We start from the raw sequence: 26,503 nt of genomic DNA on the forward strand, positions 1-26,503 counted from the left end.
GTGAAGGGCGGCGATTTAGGACGGGGTGCCGGTGACAATCAGGGAGGAGGCAGCTGACTCGTCACAATATATATATATATATATATATATATATATATATATATATATTAAAGTATTACAAAATATAATAATTATAATACATTGTATCTGACGGTGCAAAAAAATCTAAATATTGAGAAAAACGCCTTTAAAGTTGTCCAAATGAAATTCTTAGCAATGCATATTACTAATCTATACATACACACACACACACACACACACACACACACACACACACACACACACACATATATATACGTAAAATGTAACATTAACAATTACTTAACAATAAGTATTGCTTCTAAAAAATAGACAATCCTTAATGATGACAAATAATACTACTTAATGATAACTGTCGGTTATTATCTGTAATGTATCATTAACTAATGGGGCCTTATTATAAAGTGTTACCAATTTTAGTGTTTATTATTATTTTTGGTTGTACAACAACAGATACGTCCTGTTTGTGAATCAGCATATTCAGTAGTCTTGGAAAGAAATAAAGGTACCAAAAACAACAAATTAAACTCCCCTTTCTCACTTTGTGCAAGTTTTTCCAGTTGCACTTTATTTTGAGGTGTCCTTGTAACAGTTTAATTATACATACAAGTACTGAGCAATATTAATAAACTACATGAACTTACTATATGGTTAGGATTAGGACTTGGGTTTGTCTTAGGGTTACTTGCATGTAATTATGCATAATTAATTATTATAATAGTAAGTACATGTAACGTATAACAAGGTCACCTTAAAATAAAGTGTTACCTTTTTTTCCTTTTCACATGAGAATACAAACGCACGACAAAACTGAACTTGAAATTGAGACGCATAATAGCAACAGATTATTAAATCTCATGGAAAAACTTCCCTGTTGTCTCATGGACGATTCCCAAAGCTAAGGAGTGTGTTTAGTCTTCCTCAGGGAGAGTGATTCACTGGAAGTTAAATGCTAGAGAAATTACATGATTCAGAGCAAACAGCGCTCGCGTTGTCTGGACTTCAACAACCGAACTGACCTAAACAAATGAAAAATCAGACGGGTTATTTCAGCATCAGGGTGAATCAAACCTGAAGTTCCAGCAGTTCTGAGCTAGCGGTCAGTGAGGCAGTGAAGGGCTCAGGAGGTCAGTTTGGAGTAGCTGGGAGGAGAGAAGCGCCGGCGCAGGTATTTGAGGATGTAGAGCGGCAGACAGCTGACCAGAGTAATGGCTGTCACCTTCCACACAAACGACAGGGTGGTGATGAAATACACATCTGTCAGGGACACAGATGAAAATGCTGTTAGTGTGCGGCTCCACTGGGATGCTGTCGAACATCTGCTCATGTCTGTACACTGACCACACAAAAGTGTTATTTTTGGCAGGCATTTTTGATTTAGTCTTAGTCTTTATCTTGAGATGAAAATGCTTAATAGTCTTAGTCACATTTTAGTCATTTCATAGTTTTAGTCAAGTCATTGCATTTTTATCAACCTTACTCATTACTTTTAGTCATTATTTTTAGCCAGAATGCAGTTACCAAAATGTATTTTGTATGTAGTCTTCAAACTAAAATAATCATTAATTCTACTCTGTTTAGACCGAATCAATGAATCTTATGAATCAAGGTTTGAATTTGGAAAAACTTGAATAAATCATGAGAATAGAAGTGAAACAGTAGTGATAAAGGAGCAACTTATATGAATATTATTATTATAATTGTATATAATTTTTGAAAAAGGAAGCACAGTATGACAATAGAGATACAAATTAAAGTCATTTTTTCAGATACAGTAGGTTTATTTAACATCTTTTGTTGGTTAACATTAATGACAGATAGGTATTTAACTTGGAATGCTGTCCCTTTAAGACAGAAGGCATGCATGTAATACTGACACAGGTTCAGTTTTCACACACCTGTTCACGTTCACTTAATCCATAACTGACTGTATTTACATGAGATACTCTACACGATTGACATTTGGACTGCCGTGTGTGTATTTGAGCGCTGAGAACTGATTTCGTGCTGTATATGTGACAATGGACCACGAAACCAGTCTTAAGTGTCAATCGAAATTGAGATTAATACATCTGACAATATTTGGCGGGGATACAACTATTTGAAAATCTGGAATCTGAGGGTGCAAAAAAATCTAAATACTGAGAGAATTAGCTGGGTTTCCGATACAATGTTTTTATTTATATTTTTAAGTATCGCATCAGAATCAAGTGATGGAAACGCAAAATTTTAAATAAAACTGCCTTATTGCACAAAAAAGTTTTTACACTCGCTTGAGGTGGTATTTGACTTGTGCGAAAAAGGTTTAATGCAAATAATGAGACATAGAAATGCATTTTGTGAATAAATTCCTAAATAAATGTTGATAAAGCGCATCAAAAAAGTCATGTGACTTTATGCTATGGGACGATAAATCCTGACTAACCAGCAGACGGATCTCATTCCACAGCATCTAAAATGTTGTTATGGTCATTCAGAAATACCAGAGCAAAGTCTGTCATCAAAGTAGTTCAGTATAATTGCCTCCCAGAACTGTTAAACGACTGCCTTAAACAGCAGCATCCACCTCTGAAAGCAACAACCATTCAAACACAAATCATTGTGTTTCGTCTGCTCGTTCTGAGGTGCAAGTAATTTATTATAGACTGTTTCATCGGGCGCACGCGCCTGGACCTAAGTTAACTTCCGGTCTGTGTTGTGTATATCGGTCTGGCTGCGTGCCATCTACAAACGCAATTAAAGCCAAGGTGATGAGTAGACTGAAGTTGGACTCAGGTGGTTGTGCTGCGGGATGTGTTTCCCATACATTTATTTATTTTTGGAGACTCGTCACAATTTTAAAACATCAATTTTCAAAAAGGCTTCTTTAAATAAACATGAGTAACGTAACGTTATGTACTGCACGTTTAGTAATAATAATTCCTAACATTTATATGTTTAAATATCAAAACGAGGCACAGGTGTTTTTATATCGCTGTATCTCTGAAGGAAGACTTGCATGTTATATGCCTGATAAAGCAGCGTGTGAGCGTACCAGCTCTGCTTCGTTCACAGCTGTTACTGGGGAAACCTCTATTTCTCGCGCTTTATGTCTATGCTTTAAAACATCTCCTGCTGGCAAAGAATGAATTTGCATTTTCATTAAGTCCGCCTGATCCACGCAGCAAACATATTTTGTTTGTTATCAAACAATATCTACTCTAGAGGGACTTGGCTGTTGTTATTGATTCTATTTAGAGCCTACCAGAAGTTAAGTTAGGTCCACAAAGCGCGCACGCGCAGTAACGTTTGTTTATGTTGATGCCGTTGAAACCGTCTATACAGGCAAATTATTATAATCATTAGCTTCTCCTACTTTTTTTTATTGATGTATAGTGCCAGTTTATCTAGAAGTGACGATTTTGTTCTCACTGACTTGGATGGAAACTGAATTTTGCGCATAAGTTACATTCGCATTTTGGATGGAAACACGGTTATTGCCTTTGAAGTTGCAATGCATATTACCAATAAAAAATTACGTTTTCAGATATTTACGGAAATTTACAAAATATCTTCATGTTACATGATATTTACTAAATAGACAAAATTTACTACATTTTTGGCATAAAAGAAAAATCTATAATTTTGACCCATACAATGTTTTTTTGGCTATTGCTAAAAATATACCACAGTGACTTAAGACTGGTTTTGTGCTCCAGGGTCACATATGACAATTAAAGTAGTGTAGCGTGAGCGAGAGAGAGCACTTCTATCAGCACGATTCCACCTATCCCACCTTCTGTTAATCGACAACGAATTGTGACTCCTGGGAAAATCTTGATGTCACCTTATCCCTACCCCTTCAGGTGCTGAGGCCATTGTTTCAGATCATTAGTTCACGTTTTTGTAGCATATCCATCCACTGCAGCTGCCATACTGAGACTAGATATGCAAACATCCCTTATCTGATTGCAATCCAATGACAGGGATGCATATTTTGAAAGGACAATAGCCTATAGAATGTATTTTTTAAATGTCCGATATTCCTCAAATAACATTATAGTCCCGTCTTGTCTAGTTAATGAAGTCGCGGCATAAATTGTCATTATTTCGTCATCAGATATTAGTTTTAACTAATCAACGAAATAATGCTTAACAAATATTTTTCATTGTCGTCTTCATTAACGAAATCAACACTGAAACACACAAAACCGCTTAAGAGGTCATGATCTGGCAAGCTCTAATATGATTGGCTGGCTTTACACAATTTTCAGGAGTTAGAGAGGAGATTTTGATTAATCAAGATTTTAAACACTTTTAAGGATATGAAAAATAACTATTTTCTCTTTGAATATATTGTGCAGTCTATTTTTTTCCTGTGATGCAAAGCTGAATTTTCAGCAACTCCACTCATAAGTTTCACATGATCTCTCAGAAATCATTCTAATATGATGATTTTCTGTTCAGGAAACATTTCTGATTATAATCAATGTTGATTTTGTGGCATTAGCGACATCCAAAAGTCTGGTCTGTTTCATGTTTCATGTCTGAATCACATGCTCACGTAAAAGTCTTTCCCATCAAAGCTTTGGTTCTATTCTTGCCCATGAATTTGAAAATCCCTGCTGAATAAGCTTTTTTAAACCATTATTCCCCGAAATGCAGGGAACGTCACCAAGACAACGTTTGTGAAATGCACCCAGACCACAGTCAGGTCAGTACAAGCAGGGACTCAGATCAAATGCTGAAATGTGTTGCATATTGTGCAATTGCTGGAAAGCTGTGTCACAGTGCGAGGCGGCTGGTGACCAGTCTGTGTTAAATGTGGGAAAGTGCCACACAAGCCTCATCAACACTCCTGAAAGAACACTTGTTTGTGCTCTTCGAACGTGAGCCCGAATTGGAAATCATTATCTCCACCACACCGGGTGTGACTCACTCGTCCTGAAAAGTGAAGCTGCGGGCTTTTTGATCACCCCCTGGTGGCTGGCTGCAGTACAGGTCATAAACCGCACAATTTTCATACAAGCGAAAGAGACTTGAGTCAAAATATATAAAACAAATTACACTTTCAATACAATTTTAGCTAATAATTTGATGCTATATAAACGGGGTGTGTCGTTATGGTTTATCGGGTCTGGGGGAGTTTGATACCTCAGCTTTATCTCATGACACTAATGTGCAAACTCTGGCTCCAAACAAATCTCTACTTCGCAGACTCTGGCTCCAAACTAATCTCTACTGTAAAGACTCTGGCTCCAAACGAATCTCTACTTCACAGACTCTGACTCCAAATTAATCTCTACTGTAAAGACTCTGGCTCCAAACGAATCTCTACTTCACAGACTCTGACTCCAAATTAATCTCTACTGTGCAGACTCTGGCCCCAAATGAATCTCTACTTCGCAGACTCTGGCCCCAAACAAATCTCTACTTCACAGACTCTGGCCCCAAACGAATCTCTACTTTGCCGACTCTGGCCCCAAATGAATCTCTACTTCACAGACTCTGGCTCCATCCAAATGAATCTCTACTTCGTAGACTCTGGCCCCAAACGAATCTCTACTTTGCAGACTCTGGCCTCAAATGAATCTCTACTTCGCAGACTCTGGCCCCACGTGAATCTCTACTTTGCAGACTCTGGCTCCAAATGAATCTCTACTTCGCAGACTCTGGCCCCACATGAATCTCTACTTTGCAGACTCTGGCCCCAAATGAATCTCTACTTCGCAGACTCTGGCCCCACATTAATCTCTACTTCGCAGACTCTGGCCCCAAATAAATCTTTACTTCGCAGACTCTGGCTCCAAACGTATCTCTACTTCACAGATTCTGGCCCCAAATGAATCTCTACTTCGCAGACTCTGGCTCCATCCAAATGAATCTCTACTTCGCAGACTCTGACTCCAAACGAATCTCTACTTCGCAGACTCTGGCTCCATCCAAATGAATCTCTACTTCGCAGACTCTGACTCCAAACCAATCTCTACTGCGCAGACTTTGGCCCCAAATTAATCTTTACTTTGCAGACTCTGGCTCCATCCAAATGAATCTCTACTTCGCAGACTCTGACTCCAAACGAATCTCTACTGCGCAGACTCTGGCTCCATCCAAATGAATCTCTACTTCGCAGACTCTGACTCCAAATGAATCTCTACTTCACAGACTCTGGCCCCAAATGAATCTCTACTTTGCAGACTCTGGCTACATCCAAATGAATCTCTACTTCGCAGACTCTGACTCCAAACGAATCTCTACTGCGCAGACTTTGGCCCCAAATTAATCTTTACTTCGCAGACTCTGGCTCCATCCAAATGAATCTCTACTTCGCAGACTCTGACTCCAAACGAATCTCTACTTCGCAGACTCTGGCTCCATCCAAATGAATCTCTACTTCGCAGACTCTGACTCCAAACGAATCTCTACTTCACAGACTCTGGCCCCAAATGAATCTCTACTTTGCAGACTCTGGCTCCATCCAAATGAATCTCTACTTCGCAGACTCTGACTCCAAACGAATCTCTACTGGGCAGACTCTGGCTCCAAATTAATCTCTACTTCGCAGACTCTGGCTCCATCCAAATGAATCTCTATTTGGCAGACTCTGGCCCCAAACGAATCTCTACTTTGCAGACTCTGGCCCCACATGAATCTCTACTTTGCAGACTCTGGTTCCATCCAAATGAATCTCTACTTCGCAGACTCTGACTCCAAACGAATCTCTACTGCGCAGACTGGCCCCAAATTAATCTCTACTTCGCAGAATCTGGCTCCATCCAAATGAATCTCTATTTGGCAGACTCTGGCCCCAAACGAATCTCTACTTTGCAGACTCTGGCCCCACATGAATCTCTACTTTGCAGACTCTGGCCCAACATGAATCTCTACTTTGCAGAATCTGGCCCCAAACAAATCTCTATTTCGCAGACTCTGGCTCGAAATTAATCTCTACTTCACAGACTCTGGCTCCATCCAAATTAATCTCTTCTTCGCATACTCTGACTCCAAACGAATCTCTACTGCGCAGACTCTGGCTCCAAACTAATCTCTACTTCACAGACTCTTGCTCCAAACTAATCTCTACTTCACAGACTCTGGTTCCAAACTAATCTTTACTTCGCAGACTCTGACTCCAAACGAATCTCTACTTCACAGACTCTTGCTCCAAATTAATCTCTACTTCGCAGACTCTGGCTCCAAATGAATCTCTACTTCACAGACTCTGGCTCCAAATGAATCTCTACTTCACAGACTCTGGCCCCAAATGAATCTCTACTTCGCAGACTCTGACTCCAAACGAATCTCTACTGCGCAGACTTTGGCCCCAAATTAATCTTTACTTCGCAGACTCTGGCTCCATCCAAATGAATCTCTACTTCGCAGACTCTAACTCCAAACGAATCTCTACTGCGCAGACTCTGGCTCCATCCAAATGAATCTCTACTTCGCAGACTCTGGCTCCAAACTAATCTCTACTTCACAGACTCTTGCTCCAAACTAATCTCTACTTCACAGACTCTGGCTCCAAACTAATCTCTACTTCGCAGACTCTGACTCCAAACGAATCTCTACTTCACAGACTCTTGCTCCAAATTAATCTCTACTTCGCAGACTCTGGCTCCAAATGAATCTCTACTTCACAGACTCTGGCCCCAAATGAATCTCTACTTCACAGACTCTGACTCCAAACGAATCTCTACTGCGCAGACTTTGGCCCCAAAATAATCTTTACTTCGCAGACTCTGGCTCCATCCAAATGAATCTCTACTTCGCAGACTCTAACTCCAAACGAATCTCTACTGCGCAGACTCTGGCTCCATCCAAATGAATCTCTACTTCGCAGACTCTGACTCCAAACAAATCTCTACTTCACAGACTCTGGCCCCAAATGAATCTCTACTTTGCAGACTCTGGCTCCATCCAAACGAATCTCTACTTCGCAGACTTTGGCCCCAAATGAATCTTTACTTCGCAGACTCTGGCTCCATCCAAATGAATCTCTACTTCGCAGACTCTGACTCCAAACGAATCTCTACTTCGCAGACTCTGGCTCCATCCAAATGAATCTCTACTTCACAGACTCTGACTCCAAACGAATCTATACTGCGCAGACTTTGGCCCCAAATTAATCTTTACTTCGCAGACTCTGGCTCCATCCAAATGAATCTCTACTTCGCAGACTCTGACTCCAAACGAATCTCTACTTCGCAGACTCTGGCTCCATCCAAATGAATCTCTACTTCGCAGACTCTGACTCCAAACAAATCTCTACTTCACAGACTCTGGCCCCAAATGAATCTCTACTTCGCAGACTCTGGCTCCATCCAAATGAATCTCTACTTCGCAGACTCTGACTCCAAACGAATCTCTACTGCGCAGACTCTGGCCCCAAATTAATCTTTACTTCGCAGACTCTGGCTCCATCCAAATGAATCTCTATTTGGCAGACTCTGGCCCCAAACGAATCTCTACTTTGCAGACTCTGGCCCCACATGAAACTCTACTTTGCAGACTCTGGCTCCATCCAAATGAATCTCTATTTCGCAGACTCTGACTCCAAACGAATCTCTACTGCGCAGACTCTGGCCCCAAATTAATCTCTACTTCGCAGACTCTGGCTCCATCCAAATGAATCTCTATTTGGCAGACTCTGGCCCAACATGAATCTCTACTTTGCAGAATCTGGCCCCAAACGAATCTCTATTTCGCAGACTCTGGCTCGAAATTAATCTCTACTTCGCAGACTCTGGCTCCAAACTAATCTCTACTTCACAGACTCTAGCTCCAAACTAATCTCCACTTCACAGACTCTAGCTCCAAACTAATCTCTACTTCGCAGACTCTGACTCCAAACGAATCTCTACTTCACAGACTCTTGCTCCAAATTAATCTCTACTTCGCAGACTCTGGCTCCAAATGAATCTCTACTGCGCAGACTGTGGCCCCAAATGAATCTCTACTGCGCAGACTCTGGCCCCAAATGAATCTCTACTGCGCAGACTCTGGTATTGTATAATATTTTGAGTGTAAAAAAACAGCCAACCAAAATAATTTTGTTGCGGTCTAAATTGATTAGGTAGCTCAGTTTATATTATACAATACCAATAAAACTAAAACTAAAAAGAAAAAACAAAACTGTTAAACAATTAAACTAACCAATTGTAATACTATTTTGCATACTGCTATATTTTAAAAACAACAACATTTTTATATTCATTATTTTATAAAAAGTGCAAAAAAATAGATATTACACTTAATACTACAAATTAAACTTTATTAAACTAAATCAATTTAAATAACCAAATATTATTATATTATTTTGAATATCAATATTAAAACTAAGCCACAAGGTTGCCTCTTCAGGGATGCATTAATGATTGTGTGTTTGAGTATCACATCAAAACCTAAATGTGCAAACAAAAACAGCGAGACTTGTTGAAACAAGCAGCAGCTTGTTAGCAGAGAAGCTGCGCTGTTATAAAAACTGCTGACTTCAAATTAAAATAACAGAAATATGGGAAGCCTCGATTGCTTTTCCTTGTAAGAAAGTGTGCAACTCTTGAAATGGAGAAGCGCTCTGATAAACACAGAGACCTTGGCCAGGGTAGCATCAGTACACCAGGAAATGAGAGCAGGATTGTGGTATTTCCCTCCGCAGCGCCTTGGGCCGCTCTCGGCTGCAAACACAGCGTACGAGAGAGAAACAGCCACAGCCGCGCTGGAATGCTGACTTAAGAGATTCACATTGAACTCTCTCGGAGTAAACACCAATGGCCACATTCTTTACCTGCACATGTCCAAAATTCTGACGTCAAAATCGGTCAATAGCAACAGGATTTAATGACAATAATAGGATGTAAACAGTAGTAAAGCCTTGAGCAGAAAGCATAGATGAAACCATTAAAAATGACAAGAACAAAAACATGATGATACGTTTTGTAATTAAAATATAAAAACACACATAGATAAAGTTCAATTAAATAAACACAAAAGTCTATTTTGCATGTTTTTGCATTTTTTTCCACTAGTCTGAAAAAACATGTTATGAAAAGCCAAATAGCCCAAAACTAACCAATGCATGAAAAAAAGCTTGTGCCTGTAGTGTCTTGCCTTAAACTATAAATAAATAATTAATTAATTTATATAATCTTTACTTTATAAATATAACATTACTAACATTTAAAATTTAAAATGTAATTTGGGAGCCGTGTGAAAGTAATGCATACTGACCGATGAACTCGTGTAAGAAGACGAGGGATGCGATGTAGCAGGCCAGACTGAGGAGTTCGGCTACGATCATCAGCCAGTGCCACGTCTGTATGGTCAGCGCCACCATCAGCAGCTCCGTCAGGATCAGAGACGTGAACGAGATCGCCACGATGTGCACAAACTCCGACTCGAACAGCAGCAGAGCCCCGTACATGATGATGCTACCTGAAGAGACGTCAGATGAGCCAACACACAGAAATCACCACCAGCATCTCTGAAGATGAACAAGAGACCTGCAGCAGGGTGCTGGCATGCCATAACTATTATATTAGACAGTCATATGTGCATGAAGTGTAATGATCATATGTAGGCCTATGGCGCCTATGAGAAAGAAAATTATTATTTTTTTAAATGTACTATTTTATATATTAAAAAAAAGCTCTCACAAAGAGGAACTTCTGGGACTAAATATTTTTAAGATGACATATTAAGATGAGCATTAAAAAAAACTGTCTACACAACTTAACAAGTTCTTTCAAGTTAAATAAATAACTTTTGTCCATTCATTGTTAGCTGCAGATATATAACAGAGGTTAAGATTTGCCTCAAAACAGAGGATTCACTTTATGAGAGCGCAGAAATTCCCTGAGATTGTTATATCTGCCATCTCAGGAAAAGGAAGAACACTTCCATGGATTTAGTTTTCTTTTTTTTTTTTTCTTTTTTTACGCTTCCTGTCCTGAAGTGTTATTGTGACCTTTGAGCTCGAACACAAACACCACTGAGACTGAAAAACGTGACTGATGCATACATGAAATTCCAGCTCTATTTAAAGCACAGATGCAAGCATGCTATAGACTGAGAACTGAAGCCAAAACACAAAAAGAATATTTTTTTGGGTGAAAGCAGATGAGTAATGAGGGATATAGGACGTCTCTTCTGAAAGCAAGCTCTCAAAGGATTGAGGAAATACCCAGCGCAGTCTAATGCAAACACCAGCGGTGCGATGCTGAGGGATTTACACACAAAGACAGCGGGTGGAGGCTGCTAGAGCGCCGCAAACAGCAGTCGTGGAAAAGCTCCTTGTGTTACTGGGCTATTATAGACATAGACACAAATAAACTATTCAGCGCGGGCGAGCAAAAACACGTGCGTGGGTTTGTTTGGATAAAACAACATTCACATTCGCACAATGCCTCTGAATGGATGTTACAATCACAGTTACGCTAGACATAACCGCTCTTCTCAATTTCCACACTACTGCCCACTGAGCGAAGCTTGCTGCAGAGTTTATGCGTCACACCAAAGGGTAACATAACCAGAGAATTTGCTTACCTTGGTAGATACTGATCAAGACCCATAATAAGAAGGTTTTGAATGAAAGAGGCCGTCCCTGAAAAAAAATTTAATTAATATTTAAAATCGTGATTCATTAACTAAATGGTCTTCGGTTCTTAATTTGACACTGACAGGGTCAAAGATACCTTTAGAAGATCTTTGTAAAGTTCAGGATATAACATGGCCACCTCAGACTTGACATCTTTATCCAAAACCAGAGAGAAAACTGGGAACATGGTGTAGATAGTGGAGTATCTGTGAGGCACAGAAAAAAAAGAAAAATTATATATATATATATATATAAAATAGGCTGCATTTATGCAATATCAAAAATACAGTAAAAACAGTAATAATGTAAAATATTACAATTTACAATAACAAATTTAAAATGATGTTATTCCTGAATTCCTGAAAACAGCTGTGCTGCTTGTACAAATATAAATATATATTTTTTCAGGATTCTTTGATGAATAGAAAGTTTCAAATGGCATTCATTGAAAACATCACTTAGCTCTGACATTTAACAGTGAATAAAAGTCAAATGCACCAAAATACATTATTAGACATTTCGCTGGCTTGTACCCACATATATTTGATATGTGGAGAAAGTCAGAGTGATAGATCTAGATTGATATCTGTACTCATGTGAGTGAAGTTGTTTGATGAAGAGTTTCATCATTTTCCCTGAATTAGACCGGACCCAAGCCTGTCTGCTTTAACCCCTTGTTTGCTTCAGACATCACAAAGAGTCTTTTGATGTCCGTCAGATGTTTCTGGAGCTCTTCTTCGAGCTCAGCAGCCGTGACTCTCAATGGAACAAAACCCTCAGCGATCCTCAAATGTCAGAGCTGTCTGAAACACATGGCTGAAATGCCAGAGATTTTAACGAGTGCAAATGAGTCATCAGCTCTTGCACACTCACCCGATAATGAGGAAGCCTTGATAAAGTGGAACAGATGCAAAGTAGAAGACAGAGGAGAACACGGCCTGTAGAAACATCAGCACAAACATCAGACAGCAGGCAACCAAAGCCGTGCTCTACTCAGTGGTAAAACCAATCATCCATTACATGGCAACTCTGCTACTTTGATATGTTTAGTTGTTTATTTATTTATTTATTTGTACACACACAAAAATTTGGGATCAGTTAGATTTTTTTATGTGTTTGGCTGCATTTATTTGACCAAAAATACAGAAAAAAACAGTAATATTGTAAAATAGTATTACCATTTACAATATTTTTGGGGAATTTGTGAAGCTTTTTTTCAGGATTATTTGATGAATAAAGTTTATTTAAAACCGAAATCTTTTCTGTCTTTTTTTTAATCAATTTAACACATCCTTGCTGAATAAAAGCATTAATTACTTTCAAAAAACAAAAAAGAACTGACCCTAAACTTTTTACCAGTAGTGTATATGTTGCAAAATAAAAAAAAATAAAAAAAAATAAACTAAACAAAAACAAGAAAAACATTAATAAATAATAATTACCACTGCACACAAAAATGAAAATATATAAAAAATATATTACAATTAAATGGATATGATATGTAATTATAAATAAACAAATAAACAGATAAATAAATCAGTATTGCCTTAGAATCATGTCTAACAAAACAAAGCATGGAATTATTTACCATGGTACACAAATATTACGGTATTTTGGGTCATATAAAAAATTACAAATACGATGATATAAATAAATATTGCATTTATGGTAAAATTATTATTGTGCATATTACATATAATTTTAATTTTAAAAATAATTAAATAAAATAGCATGGTATTACAGTGGAATACATCCAATAAACTATGCTACTGCGTGCAAAAATCATTTGTTAGTGATGTAATAGTAATAATGTTTGTTTTTTCACAAGCATCAAAACACCTACAGCAAATGAATATACAGATCTTTTCTCAAAAAATTTGCATATTGTGATAAAGTTAATTATTTTCCATAATGTAATGATAAAAATTAAACTTTCATATATTTTAGATTCATTGCAAACCAACTGAAACATTTCAGGTCTTTTATTGTTTTAATATGGATGATTTTGGCATACAGCTCATGAAAACCCAAAATTCCTATCTCAAAAAATTAGCATATTTCATCCGACCAATAAAAGAAAAGTGTTTTTAATACAAAAAAAGTCAACCTTCAAATAATTATGTTCAGTTATGCACTCAATACTTGGTCGGGAATCCTTTTGCAGAAATGACTTCAATGCGGCGTGGCTTGAGGTGTTATGGAGGCCCAGGATGCTTCAATAGGGGCCTTAAGCTCATCCAGAGTGTTGGGTCTTGCGTCTCTCAACTTTCTCTTCACAATATCCCACAGATTCTCTATGGGGTTCAGGTCAGGAGAGTTGGCAGGCCAATTGAGCACAGTAATACCATGGTCAGTAAACCATTTACCAGTGGTTTTGGCACTGTGAGCAGGTGCCAGGTCGTGCTGAAAAACGAAATTTTCATCTCCATAAAGCTTTTCAGCAGATTGAAGCATGAAGTGCTCCAAAATCTCCTGATAACTAGCTGCATTGACCCTGCCCTTGATAAAACACAGTGGACCAACACCAGCAGCTGACATGGCACCCCAGACCATCACTGACTGTGGGTACTTGACACTGGACTTCAGGCATTTTGGCATTTCCTTCTCCCCAGTCTTCCTCCAGACTCTGGCACCTTGATTTCCGAATGACATGCAAAATTTGCTTTCATCTGAAAAAAGTACTTTGGACCACTGAGCAACAGTCCAGTGCTGCTTCTCTGTAGCCCATTTCCTGCACACGCCTGTGCACGGTGGCTCTGGATGTTTCTACTCCAGACTCAGTCCACTGCTTACGCAGGTCCCCCAAGGTCTGGAATCGGTCCTTCTCCACAATCTTCCTCAGGGTCCAGTCACCTCTTCTCGTTGTGCAGCGTTTTTTGCCACACTTTTTCCTTCCCACAGACTTCCCACTGAGGTGCCTTGATACAGCACTCTGGGAACAGCCTATTCGTTCAGAAATTTCTTTCTGTGTCTTACCCTCTCGCTTGAGGGTGTCAATGATGGCCTTCTGGAAAGCAGTCAGGTCGGCAGTCTTACCCATGATTGCGGTTTTGAGTAATGAACCAGGCTGGGAGTTTTTAAAAGCCTCAGGAATCTTTTGCAGGTGTTAAGAGTTAATTAGTTGATTCAGATGATTAGGTTAATAGCTCGTTTAGAGAACCTTTTCATGATATGCTAATTTTTTGAGATAGGAATTTTGGGTTTTCATGAGCTGTATGCCAAAATCATCCGTATTAAAACAATAAAAGACCTGAAATATTTCAGTTGGTGTGCAATGAATCTAAAATATATGAAAGTTTAATTTTTATCATTACATTATGGAAAATAATTCAATTCAATTCAAGTTTATTTGTATAGCGCTTTTTACAATACAAATCGTTACAAAGCAACTTTACAGAAAATTATGTTTCTACAATATTTAGTATTAGCTAGTAGTTTGTGCACGTTTGACAGGATTTTATAAAAAATAAAAAATAATAATTATAATACAAGACGTAGTCAGCTAGACGATGAACTATCAATATTAGTAATTAATAGTTATTAAATGATGCAGTCACACATTTAGCAATAATTGTTAGTTCTGTTTGTTGATTCAAGGTTAGCATCATCTGGGTTCCTCTGAGGGTCAGCATCATCTGAACTGAACTTTTATCACAATATGCAATTTTTTTAGAAGGACCTGTATAATTCAGTGCATCAATATACTAATATGAATGTGTTATATATTGCAGGGTAAATGCAGTACAGTTCTGCCTGAAACATGTCGTTCTGTTTTTTTTTAAAGATGAAGCCCTCATCGCTGCAGTGTGTTTATGTGCAGCTGCTGTGATTGATGAGCTAGCTGTGGATAATCACTGCAGCAGACGCTACCTGCATGGTGCTGATGCAGAGACTCCGGTGGATGACAAACTGGCTGAGCGCAGCGGAGCGCTTGTAGCTGTTTCTACCGTGGACCATGAGGAGTCTGCCCAAGTGCTTAAACTGAGTGATGGAGAAATCTGCAGCCAGAGACGCCTGCTTCCCTTCCTGCACACACAGATAAATACACAAACAGCTCAGAGCACTCACACGCAGCTTCTGGACCACGAGCAACAATGTTTTCTAGATTAAGCCGGCCTATATTAAGCACCTTCAGATCACTGGGAAGTTCAGGAGTGAGTGAGTGAAGCAAAAACAACGGCCCACGTACTGTAACCACGTCAAGTCAATCAATGCTTAAGCTGTGTTAGTCATGAATGACTCAATATCAATTAACCGTCCCATAACGTCTCATTTTGATGAACTGGAAACCTCGCTTGGCACACCACAACTGGGTCAAGCTCTGCCATGTAGTATTTTAGGTACATTTAGACCCATAAAACGTCTGATGTCTAAGATGTGTTACTAAACTGGACTTCAACCTCAGAGTGGGTTTCCTGAAATCAGACCATCCTGAAATAAACAATGTAGAGTCACTGAAGAAAATCTTTGGTCAGTGTAGCTATGTAAATGAAAAACTATTCTATTCCTCTGTCACGCAGGTTTTTGAAGATAGACTTGAATGTGCATGATACAAACCTAAATTTTTATAATTCATCACTGAAATCATTTTGTAACATGATATTGATGTGCCATTTACATGGTAATGTAATCTCTGATTTTAAAATGGGTTTTGAAGGATGAATTTTGAGATTTTAAGCTTTCAGTTGATAAATAAGTTCTGATGATTTCTAAAGTGTGATAGAGAATAAGGCAACGAAGAAGTCTTTTTTTTTTAAACAAAGGTCAAAACTCCTGTTATAATGTAGATTTTTGAGGGTGCACTCTTGTCATAAATTGATCTATTACTTTTCCTACATAATATTTAACAAAAAACATTGGTAAAATACATATTTGGGAGTCTTAGACCTTTCCAACGATATATAGTTTGTCAAGATTAGATTTGATTGTAATATAGTGAAGTAAACTTAGGCGTCCCGTATTCGGGACAGGGTGACAGTCAAGGGTTAAATAACATGTAATATAAAATATTTTATTAAAAAATTATAAAAAGTAGAAATAAAAAAAATAATATCCCTACTATTTATGTAAAATAGAATTAGATCAAATAAAACAAAATAAAATAAAAATGTAAACAAATAATAATAATAATAATAAAAACTGTTGATAAAATAGTTAAACACTTTAATATTTCTGCTGTTAAGATGGACGGTTCTGGTCTTGATTAATCAAAATATCTAGGAACTATTATCTATAATAATTAAAGAATTAACATTAAAAATAAAATAAAATAAAATACAGCTAGGTTAATGAAAAACTATCCCTAGCTGAAATATTTATATAAAACAGAACAACATCTAGATAAAATAAAATAAATAATAAAAAAATGTCAGATAAATTAGTGGAATACATTAATATTAAATAAATAATTAGTTGAACACATGCATATTTCTGATATTGAGATGGACGGTTCATCTGCCTTACTGCTTAAATGAAATATAACAAATTTAAATAATGATTATCAATTTAAGTTGTTTCGGAGGCTGAGAAAGTTATTACTGCTTGAAGAAAGATTATAAAAACAAACAAAACTGCATTATTTAAAATAACATTAATAAGTTTCAGGAAATAACCAGAGTGAATGTTGATTTTAGCTCAGTTGTGGGAAGTTGTGGTGTGTAAGTGTGTGAAGTGATTTTACATGAGAACATCGCTGAGCTTTCAGTGTCATGTAATGTAAGAAATGTGGGAATCTGTGTGTTTGACGCAGCGAGCGCAGATGGACGGAAGCCTCCGGAAGCAGGCGACGGTGTGTTTGACAGGACTGCTGCTCTTGCAAGTGGTAGCTCTTACTTTGCCCTCCACTCCCACGCCACAGTCTGCTTCCTGGATCATGCTGACATCATTTCCTCCATCCCCTGAGAAAGAGGAAACAGCGAGTTTTGAGCCAGAGAAATCTGGTGCCGTGACCCAGATCGAGACCTTATGAAAAGGCACTGTCGTATTAGTATTAATGATTTACTATTAAAGTTTTAGTTAATAAAAGACTTGGATAAATCACACCAGTCCTCAGGTCCTTACACTGGCTTCCAGTTACATTTAGGATTGATTTTAAAGTACTTTTACTTGTCTATAAATCACTCAATGACCTAGGACCGAAATATATTGCAGATATGCTCACTGAATATAAACCTAACAGAGAACTCAGATCACTAGGATCAAGTCAGTTAGAAATACCAAGGGTTCACACAAAACAAGGGGAGTCTGTCCGCCTTTAGTTACTATGCCGCCCGCAGTTGGAATCAGCTTCCAGAAGAGATCAGATGTGCTAAAACACTAGTCACATTTAAATCTAGACTTAAAACGCATCTTTTTAGCTGTGCATTTATTGAATGAGCACTGTGCAATGTCCGAACTGATTGCACTATATTTTCACTGTGCTTTTTAAATGTAAAATCATTTTCTAACTGTTTTAAATTCATTTTAAATAATTAAATTTTTTAATAATTTTAAAAAGTTTTAAAATTGCTTGTTTTATTCTTGTTTTTATTATTCTTAATTCTAATTTTATTTACTTTTATGTAAAGCACTTTGAATTACCATTGTGTACGAAATGTGCCATATAAATAAACTTGCCTTGCCTAATATTTTTAATTTAATTAAAATTAAAATGTATTTTTATGTTTTAATTTCAGTAAAAGTTTTGGTAATTTTGCTTTTTAAATATGTCTATATAGTACGCATTCATTTTTTATTGATTAGTTTATATTTTTTTATGTTTTGTAACAAAAATGAGAAATGTTGCTTTGGCCACCAGCTAATATGATATAAGTTTAATTTTCTATATATATATTCAAATAATTAAACTTATGTCATATTAGCTGGTTACCAAAGCAACAATTTTTGTTACAAATTTTGTTACAAAACATAAAAAAAAATAATCAATAAAAATTAAAGCGTTTTTAATTACCAAAACTTTTACCAAAACTATATGTATATGTATATCTCAGTTAAATATATACAATACAATATACAATACCATTTAATTTGTAAAGCACATTTAAAACAAACAAGGTTAGCCAAAGTGCTGGACACTGACATAATTTATTTTAAAATTATAAACACGACATGACTACAAAACACAAGTTAAACAAGTGACAAACTAGAAGATTAAAATGCAGAATATAAACTCTCAGGCTGGTTTAAAAGCCAATGAATATAAGTGAGTTTTGAGTCGTGATTTAAAAATGTTAAGGCTAGGAGATGACACGCAGAGGCAGATCATTCCACAACCTAGGGGCCACGATTGAAAATGCTCCATCTCCCCTATTTTGAAGTCGTGTTTCAGGGACAGATAAGAATAATTGGTCAGCAGACCTTAATGACCTCAGAGTATGCGTCTTCAGTAGATCATCTATGTAAACTGGGGCTTGACCATGAAGAGATTTAAAATCAAACAATACTATCTTAAACTTTATTTTAAAACAAACTGGTAGCCAATGAAGAGAGGCAATAACAGGCATAATGTGCTCTCGTTTACGAGTTCCTGTAAGGAGTCGAGCGGCAGCTTTCTGAACCATTTGCAATCTTAAGAGAGAGGCCTGTTTAACTCCTATATATAAAGCATTACAATAATCCAGACGAGTGGTGAGAAAAGCATGTATAACCCTCTCAAAGTCTTTAAAAGATATAGTATATATAGTATTAGTATAGTTTATTTTATAAGTTTTTTTTATGGTTTTAGTTAATGATAATAAAGCTGTGATAATTTAAAATGTATACATTGATAACCATAGTGTTATTAGCTGATATTAATGCTTAGTTTTTGTCAAGAATGACTAATTGAATTTTAAGCAATTCATATTCTAAATTATAGTTTTAAATGTCTATATCTATACAACCCTTTTATATTTATTAATACAGATAAATAATAATAATAATAAATTAAAGTAATGAGTGAATAAAATGTGTTGATCCATGCTCATAAATAAAAATACTTACTAAAATAAAAGATAACAACAAAAAAGACTGCAGTTATTAAGTGGGTAACATTTCACAATAAGGTCCTATTAGTTAACATTAGTTAATTCACTAACTAACTAACTAACATTAACTAACTAAAATAAATGATAAACATAAATCAAAATACAACTGCTCATTGTTAGTTTGTGTTAGCTTAGGTCCATTAAATAATATTAACAGATATAACTTTGTTTTCTTTTTTAATGATTTTAATTATTTATTTTATTATTGAAATTATTGAAAAATGCTGAATAATTATTATTAACCAATGTAGTTAACTAATGTTAAAAAGTGAAACCTTGTTGTTTCCATTAAGTCATTTAGTGCCACAGGAAGTGCAGAGGGCCGGGAGGAAGTTGTGTGCTCACCCACGGCGCAGGTGAGTTTCCCGGTGCGTTCCTGCAGCAGACGGACGATCTGAGCTTTCTGTGTGGGAGCGCAGCGGCAGCATACGACAGCCGGAGACTGACACGCCAACTCCATAAACTCATACTCATAAAACTTCAGACAGACCTGCAACATCAGCAACAACAGGACTGAGAACAGACAGATACTGAAGGAGAAAACCTCCATAAATAAAACCTTAAAACATACTATTGCTCAAACTGGTCATTTACTGAAAAGGCAAACATCATAAGACATGTAAAAAAAAATAATGTATATATGTATGTGTGTGTGTATGTGTGTGTATGTATGTGTGTGTGTATGTATGTGTGTGTGCGGGTGCTTGTGTGTGTGTGTGTGTCTGTGTGTGTGTGTGTGTATATATATATATATATATATATATATATATATATATATATATATATATATATATATATATATATATAGACACACACATGCAGGCCATTTCACACACGTCACATTTGACGAATTGACACGAATCAAATCTTAACCTGATTATAACAATCATATTTTATCTAATTACTAATATCTACAGATTTATCAGTGCTCTTGATTGAGGTTCATATAAAAATGGTTATAATTTTTCTGAAAATAATAATAATAATAAAATTGGGGTGGTTGCTACGGAATTGCGAAGGTATTCAAGGTATTCATATGCTAATATACTTTTACACTGAAAAGTTTGGGATCAGTATGTTTTTTTTAATGAAAGAAATTAATATTTTTATTCAGCCATGATGCATTAAATTGATCAAAAGTGAGAGTAAAGACTTTAAAATGTCACAAAACATTTCTATTTCAAATAAATGCTGTTCTTTTGAATTTTCTATTCATCAAAGAATCTTGAAAAAATTAATTAGCAGCATAACTGTTTTATCCAAATGGATACTTGAGCAAATCAGCATACCAGAATGATTTCTGAAGGATCATGTGACACTGAAGACCGGAGCAATGATGCTGAAAATTCAGCTGCGCATCACAGGAATAAATCACGTTTCCAAAAAATCGTCCCCAGATTTTTATATTTTATCATTCGGTAGATAAGTCTGATCACAAGTTGCGTGATTTGATGTTTTATTGATGTCTGTTACACAAACAATGCGGCTCGAGTCTGTAAAAGTGTTAGGGGTTTGTTTGTTTTTTTGAATCGAATGCGTACATGCAGGCTCACATTACCTCCAGAGAGTCTCCTGATATCACCAGCGCACAGTCGTGTTTCCTCCTGAAGGCGTTGAGCTCAAGGTGGGCTTCGCTTCGAGTGGTTACCTGCAACCCATTGGAGTGCTCAGTGTCAGGACTGTTTTTTCACACACAAACACATGAGCAGTCACTTGGATAATAATCTCAGAGACACCAGCGGTGAACCGCAGCAAGATCCCCAGGCTGAGATATTAACTTCAGCTGTCAGTTGCGTGGCCGATTCAACTAGCGATCAGCTCAACCGTCTAAACTGTGAGGTTTACTTTGCCTGCTGCCAGCAAGTTTCACACAGGAAGTTCACTATAACTAACTGTTGTTTTTGTATTTACAGATGGCTTTGGGCCGATTTTGCTCAAGACGTTAGATTCAAAGGTTTAAGGAGTAAACAAACCCTTATGTTGTATTCAAACCTATATGACTAACTTTCCGCTGTCAACCACTAAAGGAGATGTTAGTAAGAATGTTCACGCTGCTCTTTTCCATACGATAAACGCCATACACATTTGGGAAGACAAAGAGGTGAGTAAATGATTTTCAGAAGAACTATTCCTTTATCATTTTCTCAAAACATGAACCAAAACCAATTTTGGACACATAAATGTTTCTTAAGCAGCATATATCAGCATATCAGAAGGATTTCTGAAGTACCACGTGACACTGAAGACTGAAGTAAAGGCTGCTGAAAATTCAGCCTTGCATCATTTCAAAGATTAAAAGTAATTATTGTGTTAGATGGGAAAAGTATTGAATAGACATTACAAAAACTAGCTTTAGAAAGAAATATTTTGATTCAACATTGTATAAATAATGACAATAATTGGGTATTAATGTATTTTTTTTTAAATTAAAATTAAAATAGGAAATTCTTTAAAAAAATAATGAAATGACACTAAGTATGAAACCAAAATCGCCTGTCTTAATGATCCAGTTTGAATGAACCAGTTGAATGAATGACTCAATGACTCTTCATTGAGTCATTCATTCAACTGGTTCATTCAAACAGCTGATCCATTCAAGAATTAAATAAGTTACTGTCTTTATGAAGGGCTCACTGAATCATTGACTCACTGGATATATTCAAACAGCTGATTCATTCAGAAAAAACCGCAAGGGAATCTCTTTATGAATGGATAACTGAATCATTGACTCACTAGATTCGTTCAAATGGCTGATTCTTTCAAGAACGAAGTAAGTGACTGTCTTTACAAATGGGACATTGAATCACTGACTCACAAGATTCATTCAAACGGCTGATTCATTCAGTAAAGAAACAAGGGAATCTCTTTATGAATGGATAACTGAATCATTGACTCACTAGATTCATTCAAATGGCTGATTCTTTCAAGAACGAAGTAAGTGACTGTCTTTACAAATGGGACATTGAATCACTGACTCACAAGATTCATTCAAACGTCTGATTCATTCAGTAAAGAAACAAGTGACTCTCTTTATGAATGGGTAACTGAATCACTGACTTACTCTATTAATTCAAATATCTGATTCATTCAGAAATGAAGCAAATGACTGTCTTTATGAATGGGTCATTGAATCATTAACACACTTGATTTGTTCAAATGGCTGATTCATTCAAAAACGAAGTAAATGACTGTCTTTACAAATGGGACATTGAATCATTGACTCACAAGATTCGTTCAAACGGCTGATTCATTCAGTAAAGAAACAAGTGAATCTCTTTATGAATGGGTAACTGAATCACTGACTTACTCTATTAATTCAAACATCTGATTCATTCAGAAATGAAGCAAATGACTGTCTTTATGAATGGGTCATTGAATCATTAACACACTTGATTTGTTCAAATGGCTGATTCATTCAAAAACAAACAAGGGACTGTTATTATAAATGGTTCATTGAATCACTGACTCAGTTGATTCATTCAAACGGCTGATTCATTTAGTAACGGAACACAACTGTGTGTTGCCCAAAGAGTTCAGCTGTGTCATTGTTAGAAATATTTTTGTTCAAGAAACTCAGCAAAAAAAGACAATATTCCAAAACCTATTTTGGACACATAAAACCATCCAAAACTCCTCGACAACAGAGAGGATGTTTTCTAATCGGTGGAGATTCGCACCAGAGCATTTCATCTGTCACTTTCAAATACACCAGACCTCAATCTGGATGCAATTTGTATCCAGGAGGACGTTAATCCAAATGCTTGTTTTCATGTTGTGCCAGCCATTGTCTTCTGTTTCCAGGAACCGCTGCTGCAAAGAAGATTCAGCCTTCCTCAGAGCGGCCTATCTTTCTGTGGCAGCACGCCACATGGGAACTCCACAAGAGCTCATAGAGTCACATTTCACAGAGAAAGGGCACAGGGAGGATTCAGGAAGCTACTTTCCCTGTTCGGTTGCTAAACTCAATCAAGCTTTGGAATCCATTTGTGTTAGAGACATTTGGGTGTGAGACGAGATTTATTGAGCTTGTACACTACTGTTCAAAAGTTGTCGTTTATAGTTGTATTTAGCAACGACGCATTAAACTGATTCAAATTTACTGTAAAGACATTTATGTCACTATTTATTTTTCAAATAATTGCTGTTCTTTTGAACTATCTTGTGATACTAAAGACTGGAGTAATGATGCAGAAAATTAAGATTTGAACACAGGAATAAACTGCATTTTAAAATATATTTAAACAGAAATCGGTTATTTTAAATTGCAATAATATTTCACATTATTACACTTTTTACTGTATTTGTTGATCAAATAAATGCATTCTCATTCTAAAACATTATAAATCCTACTCACCTCAAACCTTTGAACAGTAGTGTATATTTACGACCGAAAATGTCTGATAATTTTGGTCAAGGAGGTCTATAATACTGGTTAGCATTCCCATTCATTTCAATGGCCACTTCTCAACTGCTATCATTGCACACCCCAAACCCTTTAAAAGAGGCCATCCAAAAAATACAAGTATTTTCACATTAAGCGGCTTGAGAAAGAATAGGGCACCGTTAAAATATCTACAACAACATAATGAAAGATTTGCAACCCGAAAGTAAGCGTTGCTCATTTTTTCCACCACAGATCCTAGAGTTTGTTTAAGGATCTAGAGCCTGTTTCTACTGGTCAGGGAGAAACTGGGATAGATTTTTCTGGTGCAAGATAAACCTTTTTCTTAACCTCAGGGGGAAATAAATCATTACAGAAGAATAAGATATGACCTGTTTATAAATAATGGTTGGAATATGTAGTCTAGAGAGGACTTACAGGCCTGAACACGTGGATGTCCTGATTGCGGGTCACTAGATGGGCGTTTTTGGCTGTGCAGGTTGCAGTCTCTAATTTGTCTCCGGTCAGCATCCAAACCTGGACAAAGAACAGCTTTAGTTAAATCAGGCTTGACATTGATGTACCTAAGCACTCGTGTTAGCACGTCAACAAACAGCTCATTTTAGAAGCGTACAGTGAAATCCTAAAAAAAAGAAATCCAGAAAAAGTACCATATTTACCCCTAAAGGATACACCTTAAAGGTACATATGAGTACCTTTTGAATGGGTACCGCCCCAGATGTGTGTTTTTTAAACATTTCAGTGTTGCAAATCAATCATGACATTATAAAGCATCGATAAATCCCATCTTTTCATTTTTAATTAGAGTTTTGTCCTGACCAGCTTTAACTGGCAAAAGCGTTGCATGTCGAGGCATTTTGTTAACGCTACTATTTTTGGCGCATTGTTGCCGGGGAGCTCCGCCCACAGTGAGATCTCATTGTCTGTGCATGTTTGTGCGTGCCGACACTGACTTTGATGCCAGCGTTGCGCAGTATCTCCAGCGTGGGTCTGACATCGGCCTGAAGCTGGTCCTCGACTCCAGTAAGACACAAGAGCTCCATCTCCATCTCCAGACTCTCGATCACTGTGGCCACCTTCAGCGAACGATCGTGAACGCTCAACTTGGCCTGGACGTAGCGAGCCTGCGAGCACATGTGAATGACGTTAGACACAACATAATTAACATGCATTTTTTTTCTTTATTTTACCTGGCGTAACAGACAGTGCATTATAAGTGGAGGTAAAGATGCAGGGATTTCTTATTTACTATGTTTGCTATTACTTCATACAAAATACAGAATAGGAATAATACTATATAAAATAAAGAATTTCTTCTGGATTTGAACATTTCTCATATATTTTGGCATTTTGGCCAGTACGTTGCACACAGACAACCATTTCCAAGCAAATAAATAAGTACTCTCAATAAATTAAAGAAATAATCAGATTATTATTTTTTTATGTGACTATTTTTCAAAGTTTTTATGTGCAGGAAATATAATGCATATGCATGCAGTTAAAACAAAATTTTGTGGGGGAAACTATTAAAAGACTATGTTTCAAAGCAAAATTAGGTAAATGTTTATTGCATTAATGCCATTACTTCTAGTTTTAAGCGAGGGGCTCTAATGCTATTTCATGCATTCTGACTTATTTACACTGTTAAAGCATTGGATTCCCAAACTAAACATGGTCAAAGAATAAAACAATTTGGATGTATGACAGAATAATTCTGTGCCAAATACACTCCTTCAAGATTTGCATGAGTTTCGGATTGTCTTTTTTTTTTTTTATGCTTGAAAAACAACGACAACGATTTTCATAAGAATCACATAAGTCTAAAAAAAAGTTTTTTTTATTGACAACATTTATTGGTTTAATATTATTATTAATATTTACAAACAAGAAGACGGAGAGTAACTTGTATTTATTTCAAGCTTGGGGTCATTAGGCCCTTCTAATCAGTAAAACCCTCCCTGTTTTATACTCATTTCCATTTTACAAACATCTATGGATCTAACAGATGCAATGACACATTGTTCATTACATTTGTTCATGCTTTTCCCATCTGTTATATCTATTTATCCCAATATTATTCCTGAAATAAACATATCAGACATGAGAAAGTTCAGAAGATCATGGTCAGTCAGATGAGAAAGTTCAGAACTCTCATTCTCCATCTGGTTTCGAAGCACACACCCTTGCACTGACCCCTTAAACTGACGTGCCAGTCTGTTGAGTGAAGCCAGAGCGCAGTTTGGGGGGCACGGCCCACAATAGCAGTGAGATAAAGAGCAAACAATGAGTGCGCGAGTCACACAGGAACACACTCTCACTTGGTGACTCACACACTCGGTGAGTCACCGCCGCCCACCCGCTCACACACAATTACACACTTCAGCTCGGAGAGTGCAGACGTGGGCCGGGGAGAAGAAACAACTCTTTCTCTGTGGGTGTGGGCGGGGTAACTTTCACTTTGGG

At 36.9% G+C, this 26,503-nt stretch overlaps 1 protein-coding gene across 1 annotated transcript in view; it reads right to left on the bottom strand.

Moving 5' to 3' along the window:
• Positions 1–225: 225 nt before the first annotated feature.
• LOC113065409 (probable phospholipid-transporting ATPase IIA) overlaps positions 226–26,503 on the bottom strand; it is a 55,646-nt gene continuing 29,368 nt past the window's right edge. The window contains exons 18-28 of the mRNA XM_026236625.1: positions 24,994–25,164; positions 24,458–24,556; positions 21,197–21,286; positions 19,984–20,128; positions 17,447–17,511; positions 15,485–15,640; positions 12,488–12,552; positions 11,712–11,820; positions 11,563–11,620; positions 10,249–10,452; positions 226–1,296 (exon numbers count right to left, since the gene is read on the bottom strand). Of these exons, the coding sequence (XP_026092410.1) occupies positions 1,160–1,296; positions 10,249–10,452; positions 11,563–11,620; positions 11,712–11,820; positions 12,488–12,552; positions 15,485–15,640; positions 17,447–17,511; positions 19,984–20,128; positions 21,197–21,286; positions 24,458–24,556; positions 24,994–25,164 (1,299 nt within the window). The 3' untranslated portion in view covers positions 226–1,159. The remainder of the gene's footprint in view (positions 1,297–10,248; positions 10,453–11,562; positions 11,621–11,711; positions 11,821–12,487; positions 12,553–15,484; positions 15,641–17,446; positions 17,512–19,983; positions 20,129–21,196; positions 21,287–24,457; positions 24,557–24,993; positions 25,165–26,503) is intronic.

This window comes from Carassius auratus, chromosome 48 (assembly GCF_003368295.1).
Source record: "Carassius auratus strain Wakin chromosome 48, ASM336829v1, whole genome shotgun sequence".
In the NCBI taxonomy this organism is placed as follows: Eukaryota; Metazoa; Chordata; class Actinopteri; order Cypriniformes; family Cyprinidae; genus Carassius; species Carassius auratus.